This window comes from Magnolia sinica, chromosome 2 (assembly GCF_029962835.1).
Source record: "Magnolia sinica isolate HGM2019 chromosome 2, MsV1, whole genome shotgun sequence".
Lineage (NCBI taxonomy): Eukaryota > Viridiplantae > Streptophyta > Magnoliopsida > Magnoliales > Magnoliaceae > Magnolia > Magnolia sinica.
Window position 1 is genome coordinate 23,065,718 of NC_080574.1, and position 10,077 is coordinate 23,075,794.

Genomic DNA, 10,077 nt, shown 5'->3' on the forward strand with positions numbered 1-10,077 from the left:
GTTCAAATCCAATTAACTGCTGTGCAACATGGACCTCTTAGAGTAGCTTATTATGTATATCATATCATTTGATGCTCTGTTTAGAAACTCAGGTCACCCATTGATTTTATTAAGTGCTTCACTAAATCTGATCATAGCTTGGATGGGTTCTATAAAATTAGAGAATGGATTTGGCAGAAGACGGGTGATCTGAGTGAACTCGGTTGGGGTATTGCGTTGATGAAAAGGTAGGGAAAGGCCACATCCAATCAGTTTGTGAGGGCCATTTTCCGTTACACTTTTGTATATGGATGGAGAGTCAGAACTACGTCTTTTATTCTCATCTCTCAAGCTATCTTGAAAATTCATAAAGACGTCAAAGTTCAACTTCCGTGGCACCCTACACCCGAAATGGGCCTATTCATGAACAGAATGCAAGGATCTCGTCCCTTGGAACCAGCAGGGCATGCCATATCTGAAAATTCAGGGTAGCATACTAATCAAGTGCGCCACACATGTTGAATCTAGAATTTTAGACCTTTCTTCTGACTTTTTTCTCATACAAGTTTGATATGCCTAATTATCCGTCCAATGTTATTTTTTATTTATGGCATATTCACACTACAACATACTGATTCATTGTAATCAACCTATATAATAAGCAATTAGGTAGCTTGGTTATAATCAAACTATATAATAGTTAATTACATTGCATTTGTGGGAGTTTTGTGCTCGTCCCCAACTTAGATAAAGGAGGGTTGAGTCAATTGGACAGCCAGCATCAAACTTATGCTGTAACTTTTATTTTGAATTCATCATGTTCGCTGTGTATCCTGACAAGTGTGACCTTGTTAATGCACAAGTCATCTTTTAAATTCCTATTAGACAAGTTTCTTAACACCCAACCCAATATTGGCATCCCGACTAGATTTTTTCTCCTGGCGCTGAGTAGGGCTCGATCGAGTCTGACTACATTCGGTGACTGCCTTCCTTGTCTGAGGCCACGAGGGGTGGAACCCACGTTGGAGATCTAAACCATTGATCAAATAGGATGCACTGTTTACATTTCATGTACCAAAAGTCATTATAGAACATCATTGAGCAACACATCTATATTGAATTTGGATGGTTGAATTTTCTTTATACCTGCCCAATTTTCTGGTACAAATTTGACCTAGACCATTATTTTTGGTCCATGGCATGTTAGCTTGGATCTATGTTTCATGTTCTCTGCATCCATATAGATCTATTACTTATGTTCTAGTTCCTCTACAAGTGTGTTCAGGCACTTAACAAGTCTGCAACCCAAATGCCTACATTCTACAATATGTTTATTTTTTAGTACCTTGGAAGTAGGAACCTCCAAACCGCATTAGGCTAATGTAAGTGGGACTCAATACGCAGATGTCTCTACCAACTCATCTAACAAGTGGGAGAGAACGGGCTACAATATGTTCGGTACAAATGATTTTTAAGAAGAAATGATCTAATGAAAATCTTTTTACGAAGAGATGATCTAGTAGACATGTATATGGGATCTTGCTCATGCACATAGAGCGGCAATTCATATCATTCAATTCGGAACATTTATTTGGCGCTCCACTCTTCATAGACTGCCTTCTGTGACCCAACAGAACTTTTCATGATGGATGTTTAATCCCCACTGTTTCCGGTAGTGTGGTCCACTTAAGCTTTAGATCTGCTTCATTTTCCAGCTCAGCCCTAAAATGAGCTAGTAAAAGGATGGAGAGCATGGATACAAGACACATCACAGTAGGCCCCGCAGGTTGGGTCACATCTGCCACGGGTGCTGCAGGCAATGCGGTTCCTAAATGCCTTGTCTAACACAAGGGGGGAGGGTGATGTATCAATCAGCTCCATCCATGCAGTCGGCGCTATAGCGGCCAACATGCATGAATGGCTGATGTTTGAAAACTAAACCAACTCTACTAAACAATCCTGCTCACACTTTCTTCAACGATTCAATCCAGCCAGCTGAATTATGGACCATCAACTACTTTCATTTTCTACGGATGTAATGGATAGGATTGTCTGATAGGTTTGATGTCAAACGCCGTCCACTTTAATGGCCCTGTAGATGGATGGACACAATTGCTACATCCCTTGCCACGTGTACAGTGGAGATGCAGCTTTACCAAATTCCGTATCACGATATCAGCAAAACTTAAATTCCAAGCTTCCTTCCATAAACCCTCTCCGCCACTCTCTCCGCCACTTCCACCTTTCCATGCACCCTACACGCCCCCAACAGCGCACTCCAGAGCGCCTCGTCCGGCTCTTCGTCCATCTCCCCAACCAACGCCTCTGCTTCCTCCACTTGTCCCGCCCTCCCCAACATATCCACCATACACGTGTAATGCTCCAGCACCGGTCGCACCCCAAACCTCCCTTCCATCATCTTCCACACCCTCCGACCTGCTTCCGTCAACCCCCCGTGGCTGCACGCCGTCAGAACCGCCGTGAACGTGACGCCGTCCGGCGACTCCCCGGCAGCCAGCATCCCGTCGAACAGCCGAAGGGCCTCGCCGGAGAGGCCGTGCGCGCCGTACGCACCGATCATTGCCGACCACGTGATCGAATTCCTCTCGAGCATTTTATCGAACACCGCCCGGGCGGAATCCAGGTCGCCTGATTTCGCATACATCGTCACCAGCGAATTAGAGGCTGCCACGTCGGAGGAGAAACCATGGACGAGGACCGCCACGTGGACCTGCCTGCCGAGGTGGAGAGAAGAGATCCCGGCGCAGGATTTGAGGACTGAGGGTAACGTACGCCGGTCGGGTAGCTTGCCGCGTTGGAGCATGTGGCGGAAGACGTGGAGGGATTGGCGGTAGAGGTGGAGGGAAGCGTAGCCCTTGATCATGGAGTTGTAGAGGAAAGTCGTTTGTCGGTTAGCGCGGAAGAAGACGTGGGCGGCTTCATGCATACGTGCGCAGCTGGCGTAGGAAGAGACAAGCTTGGCCCGGAGGAAATCGTGGTGGGCGATTCCGACGGTCAGGATTCGAGCGTGTATCTTTTGCAGTGTGCTTAGGTTCTTGGTGGACGAACATGATTCGATCAGGGAGGCGTAGAAGGTAATGTCGTGAGCGAGGTTGCACATGATATGGAAGAGGAGCTCTGTATATTTCCAGTTAACCTTGTAGCTTGCCCTTGCCCTGCTACCACGCTCACCTGTGCACTTGCTTTTGTATGTGGGGATCGTGTGTGATCTAAGCCGCTAATCTGCTGAGCCCAACCATGTGGATGTGGATTTGATTTCCTGAGTCCAAAAGTTCAATCTGGTTCGATAATCAGGTAGCTACATGCAATTTCGTCGAATCGAGGAATAAGTACCAAAACCCCCCTTTCTCTTGCTCATCAGACCAACAGTTCCTTTCCTTCCTATTATTTTGCTTCCAGCCCCGCCCTTGGCATCTTATAAATCACCCCATCTACCCTCTGGCAGAACGGCTAGGGCCTGTTTGGATAGGATGGTATCTATAGAACACGGAGGGTGTAGTTGGTTCGAAAATTAGGTCACTTGATAAACATAGGAGGTAGAGGGTAACAAAACTAATGAGAGAGGGTAGTTGGTTTGAAAATTCCAAGATAAGGTGGTTTTGGTTTTTATCCCTCAGTTTAATCCCCACAATTAGTCGTAGAGAGGCATACACAAATAACTTTCGAGACCAAGGGTATTTTTATTATGTAACATATTTTCATACAAGTGACCCTCACCCAACTTGGAAATATGTGTTGTGGCAAGTATTGGATGTTGAAATTTTGGTTCTGAAAAAATTCAAAATTTTGAAATTTTTGTTTTACTACGAAAATAATGTTGAAATTTTCAAATGAAAAAGCACAGTTATGCTTTTGTCCGACATCGAAAATGAGAAAAGAAAACCTGTGGTTTATATATAGAGGTGTGTGTAGTATTCTTACTTGGAGTTTTAGAGATTGAGATGTTCAGGTTGCACTGGAATACACGCGGGCACGCTCGGGCGTGGGCAGTGTAGCTATGGTGGCGCTAGTTGGCGCACTTTGCACTTCACACGTGCACATTTTGTCGCAGAGTCAAGACGGTGCGAGTAATATGATATGAACCTGAGTTTTATAAGCTACGGAGAACGGTCAGATTATTAATCAGAAACGGTCAGCCGTTTTGAGAACGGCTAGCAACCTATATAAATTGGATCATTCTCGTATAAAGATTAATCAACTCTAACAGATCTTTCCTCATCCATCAGATCTTTCATAAACATCTCCATATAAAAATTCTATCAAAAGATCAGTTGCATTATTCGCCTGTTACCCATTAGCAATTGATAAACATGATCCAACGTAGTGAAACAAAAATAATTTATTTTATTTTATTTTTTATTTTTTGGTATTTCCAACATATTTCCCAACATTGGGTAATTGTCTACCTATTTGCTGTAGCAATTATATAACTACACAGCCATCTCTCATAGTTGGATAATTACACTTTGAGGTCTTAGTATTAAAACTTCAACAAATATGCTTATTTGGTGGGAAAAGATAGATCATCTAAAAACAAGCAAAAGTTTTATTATGTCACATGATTTGCCGTGTGGATCTTTGACTAGGGGATGATTGTTTCTTTAGACATCTTCTTTCACCAATGATGTTGCACACATGCTTTTAGCCACGTGAGACACATTTGGAAAGATCCCTTAATATCTCCACCATTTTTCACCGCTGGTGAATTGAGGAATTGCAAATAGACCACAAGCTAACAACTTCAATCTATTCATATGAGTTGCCCCTATGAATCAGTAGCCTATTACCCTACACTTGCGACCTCATTCTAGGGAGCTCATGCAAATAAGATTATGTAAGGCTTACCATGATGACGTTGTGATGTCTGCTCTTTGCAATGCAAAAGCTCATATAGTACCATGGTCCTTGAAGGAAACAAACTTAAAGCTAGAGCAGACTACAGCACCAAGAAAAATTTTAAAAAAAGTAAGGACAAGTTGTCACCTTTTAAACCATACTGAGCGCCTTCCCCCTTTCTTGTTCTACATGTAGAGCGCACCTATGTATGGTTGCACTCTTTCCTTCCCATTCTTTTTTCTTTTTTCTCCCTTCCTTGCTCAACGCACCACGAACATATATGGGAAGAGTAGGGTAGAGATGTAGAAGGAAAATGTGCGGATACAAGTAGAAAGAAAAAGAGAAGTTAATCAATAGTAGCCTACTTAAGTTTTAAATCTATTTTATTTTTAGGTTAAAGTCAGAGTCAATACAACAGATGTGCAAAGGTAAATGTAACAAGGTCATCATAATGCGCTCCAGAGAGCCTTCGTGTAGAAGCTCTCCTAATCTACTTATTGGTGGAGGCTACAGGCAAAGAAAATGAGGCATGGAGCTAGCTACTCGCATAAAAGAAAAGAAATGAAAAAAGTGCCCCTGGTTGAAGGGCATCACATCCCATTTTCCTCTTAAAAATAAGAGTTTACACCCCCACCATGGGACTAATTGCAAGGGTGAAACTGGCCAATCTTGATAGTAGAGATATTTTTTCAAGGGCAATAGTGGAAAATCGTGATTAGTTATCATGGAGTGAAAATTGACCAACCCTTGATGTTCTACGTACTTGCATGGTCCACCAGATGAGATACAGTGGGTTCCACCTAACTAGCAATGGAGCATACCTGACTCTACTCCCTAGACCAGGGCTTAATCAGGCTAGGCCCTGGCCCTGGTCTTACAAAGTCACATTGGGCATGAGCCAACCCCAACTCGATGATTGAATTGGGCCAGGATTCCAATTCTAGGCTTGGCCAAGTGTAAAGGGCTGGGGCCCAAATCCTGCCATTGCAATTGGCAAGCCACGTGGTAGGACTACCATAGCAGTGGGTAGGGCAGACACACATGCAGTTCACACAATGCATAGCATGTGATATCTGTGCTGCTCTTTTGTGCTAAACCTGGCTAAATGCATATACAATGTCTGGGAGCCCATCTACACACAACCCCATATGCCGCAGTGGTATAACTGTATAAGATCCAAGCCATCCATCAAGTGGGTCCCACAATGAATATGCCTTACCTGAAATCAAGCATGTCCACTAATCATTTGAGCTACGGTCCATGGAAAATGAATGGTTAAAAAACACTCAGCTAAGATTTTTGAAGCCATCCTTTTATTGATAACATTATGGCCCATCATACGAGTAGAGTGGCTTGATTTTCAGGCAGAGGCATCTACAAGGTGGGGCCCACCACAGGCATGTGGGGGATCTCATACACATGTGCCATCTTGGCATATATGGTAGCTCAAATGGGCTCTCTTCTACACATATTCTTAGAAAACCTCATAGCAAGCTTTTTTAAAAAAGGGTTTGGTTACTTTTAGTGTGACAGTGGAAAAGTTGACAGATTAGTCATCCTTACAAAGCAAAGCCACGGCTGTGGGTCTCCAGAGCTAGAAGTTGTGCATTCAGTTAGAGATGGCGATCGTTGGCTAACCGGAGGAATTTGTGCTTTTGGAGTCCTCTGCTGAGGATTAGGCAGACCTAAATATTGATGCAGAAATACCCTAATTAGCGCTGATCAAAGTACAGTTTCTTCGCAGGGGTGGCATACAAAATTGCAAAACTTTTATAAAAAGCGAAAAGGGCTTCCTTCTAAATTGATTTCTGAGAAGCCAGGCCGAAGGAATATCAAAAGGAGGCAAGTATGATAGGTACAGTCAATTTTGATGAGGCAACACCATACCGAGGAGAGAATGTAAGAAGAGGATTATTTGATACTTTAGCAGGCCTTAAAATTTGAATCCTTTGTTGAGAAGTGGAGCCACATCTGGGGCCACACACGACCAGTCGTGGCCCCTGCTCGACCGGTCGTGGAGCCCGCTTGACCGGTCGTGACCAGTCGTAGATTAGCACGACTCGAACTCCAGCGAGCATCAGTTTTTTGGGTCTGAGGTGCTCAACCGGTCGTGGACCATGTACGATCGGTCGTGGAGCCCACTCGACCGGTCGTGCAGTCTGCTCGACCAGTCGTAGTTACACAGATTCGTTTCCGAATCTGATGCAGACTGCAGAAAATTGAGTTACCTTTCGTAAGGATGCAAAAGAGAAATTACCAAAACTATAAATTGGGGTCCCTAGGGCTATTCTAGGGTTAAGGTGAATATTTGAGAGTTATTCTAAAGTGTGGGCAAAGAGTTTTCTCTGTATTTCCAAGGAAGAGGTTAGTATATTGCCTTGTAAACTTCGTTATTCTTCATAATGGAAGTTTGCATCCGTAGTTTTTTATCCTAGTTTGAAATTTTTCCACGTATATCTTCTCTTGTGGTTTGTTTGAATTGCTTTGATCTGTTTCTAATTTATATTTCTTCTTGTTTATTTTTTATGGGCGAGACTTGAGATTAGATCTCGGTTCATTGCGTTGTTGGCGTGCTACATAATATCCTTCTTAATGATCAAAATCATTTATATAATGGGACTTGTATGAATAGATGATATCCAAAATAAGTTTCAAATTAAAGTATTTTAACCTTTGATTATTTAAAAAATATGAAGATCATAAAGGAAAATAGCCAAATATTCAAGGAGATAAAATATACCCAAAAAAATATAATATTTCTTTTGACACCCTATTTAAGGTGATAGCCATCATATAAATGGTTTGGATCATTGGATACCCTACATCTAAAGGCCATAGTGAATGCCATTGTGTCCTTTCAAAATCTAAAGTTAATTAAGAACTCTCTTAAAACTATTTACAGATAATAAAATGCCCCTCTCATACACTTTATATATAACAGAGATGTACCTTTTTAACTAAACAACTATAGTTGAAACCAGGGTGATATATATATATATATATATATGGGCAAGGTGGGCCAAAAAAGTTAATTCTTCATAACTTGTTACTTAAAAAGTATACTGTAATAACATTGGAGATTTTAGAGGTTGCCTAACCCAAGAATAGCTAGGCTATTTCTCTTTTAGTAACTATTAAAGTTGTGTCCTACATATGCTATTTTTATATTTACGTTCAGATAGGCCTATACTAATGCATCTACCTTGTATAGCTTATTATGTTCGCCTAAGTAAGATTTGAGATCTTATTCTTCATTTCAATAGGAAATTCTTGTTTCCCTGCATTGTGATTGGTCCACATCATTGTTGACGTTGCGGGGCACTGCAACATTAAATACAGTGTGATAAAGTGGCACAACTAGATTACAAGAAACATGAGTTCTATGTTTGTGGCAAGCTGAGGATCCAGATTTATCAAGGATTGTGGATCATCTGTGTTGAAGGCATACATAAGTGGGAGTGGATTAGCTAATACCCGAGTAACAGCTTAGTGGGTGTTACCTTTATCATGTGGAGCCACCTTGATGAATTTGTTTCATATCCATCCCACTCATCTGTTTTTGCATATCATTTAAGGACGGTGTCCCAAAACCTAAGTAGATCAATGGAAAAAGTTATGAATAATCATTAAAAGCTTTTTTAGGCTACAAAAATTTTGGATCAAGATAATATTTGTATTTTCCCTTCATTCAGTTCTATTTGACCTTATCAACGGCTTGGATGGAAGATACACGTTAAGGATATGCTTATAGTGAGCTTTGGGAAGTTTTTAATGGTGAGTGTTCAATTACCAATGTTTCTTGTGGTTTGGTGCACCTAAGATTTGAATATGCTTAATGTTTGGCACTATTTACTAAAATAAGATGGAAAAACAGATGGATAGAGTGGATATACAACATATCATCAGGGTGGGCCCTAGGTAAGGATAACACCCAGCTAAGATGTTATATGACAACACCTCATCCATGGGCCACTGAGGGGCCACCGTGATGTATGAATCTTATCCACACCGTCCATACCTTTTTCCATATCATTCTAGTTACTGGACCAAAAATAAGGCATATCGGAGGCTCGAGTCAACCACACCATAGGAAGCAATGGTGCTACGGACACCCACCGTTGAAACCTTCCATCAAATTTTCCAGATCATTTGGGAGCACATGCCCAAAAATGAAGCACATCCAAAGATAAAATGTACCATACCAAGGAAAGCAATGGGGATTGACCAACCACCGTTGAAACCTTCCTACAGTCCATGGTAAGGTTTATTTGCTATCTAGCATCTCATGAGGTCAAACAAACCGATGAAAGGAAAACACAAATATTGACTGTAAGGTTTATTTGCTATCTAGCATCTCATGAGGTCAAACAAACCGATGAAAGGAAAACACAAATATCAACTTGGCATTTAATTCCCACTCTTTCCTGTAGTGTTGGCCTACTTGATATTGGGATCTACCTTAGTTTTTGTCTCATGCCTGAAAATGATATGATAAAATGGATGGACGGTGTGGATTAGACATATACATCATGATGGGCTCATGTAAGTTCCACCTTAATGCTTCCGATTTCTTTCTCTCTTCCCGAAATGTGCTGCGCTATTCAACAAGCAACTTAGGTGTGAAATTTATGTTCTCACTCTAACCTAATACTTAGGTCACACTGTCCATCTATTTTATTTTTTTTCAGATGTGAGCCTGAAAACAAGGTAGATCCATTGCTCAAGTGGACTACACCACATAAAACATCAAGACTTAGATGCTTACTGTTGAGAACTTCTTGGAGCCACATAAGGCTCTAATCAAGGTATATCCGTGTTTCTCCTTCATCCAAGTTTGTGTGACCTCACGAGCAGGTAAGATAGTAAATAAACTTTGTGGTTGGCACTAAGGAAGGTTTGGTTGGTAATTTGTTAGTAGTGTAGTCCAACTGACATTTGGATGTACCACAATTTTGGGCTCATGCTCTAGAATGCATGATATAGAAAAATTGATGGAAGGTGTGGATCTAAAACATAAGTCACGATGGTCCTAAAAATGTTACACACGTTAAAAGTTGGGTTGTATAAGAAGTTCCTGCATGCTCGGATGCTACGTAGGGCCCAACATGATGCTTCTGAAAAATCTACCTGGTCCATCCATTTTTTTTTCATATCATTTTAAGACATAAGACCAAAATTCAAGTGGATCCAAAACTAAAGGCAGGAATATGATATGGAAAATGGGAGAAAGAGTTTTCCACT

At 41.5% G+C, this 10,077-nt stretch overlaps 1 protein-coding gene across 1 annotated transcript; it reads right to left on the reverse strand.

Annotated features, from left to right (window-relative positions):
* Window positions 1-1,461: 1,461 nt before the first annotated feature.
* Window positions 1,462-3,687, reverse strand: LOC131236647 (pentatricopeptide repeat-containing protein CRR2, chloroplastic-like). The gene is made up of 2 exons (XM_058233962.1): window positions 2,078-3,687; window positions 1,462-2,029 (listed from the first exon to the last, which is right to left on the reverse strand). The coding sequence occupies exon 1, from the start codon at window positions 3,098-3,100 to the stop codon at window positions 2,165-2,167; it is 936 nt and encodes a 311-aa protein (XP_058089945.1). The 5' UTR covers window positions 3,101-3,687; the 3' UTR covers window positions 1,462-2,029; window positions 2,078-2,164.
* Window positions 3,688-10,077: the final 6,390 nt, after the last annotated feature.

Bases quoted from the DNA above. Each gene is read 5' to 3' on its own strand.
- LOC131236647 (XM_058233962.1), bottom strand. From the start codon at position 3,100: ATGTGCAACCTCGCTCACGACATTACCTTCTACGCCTCCCTGATCGAA.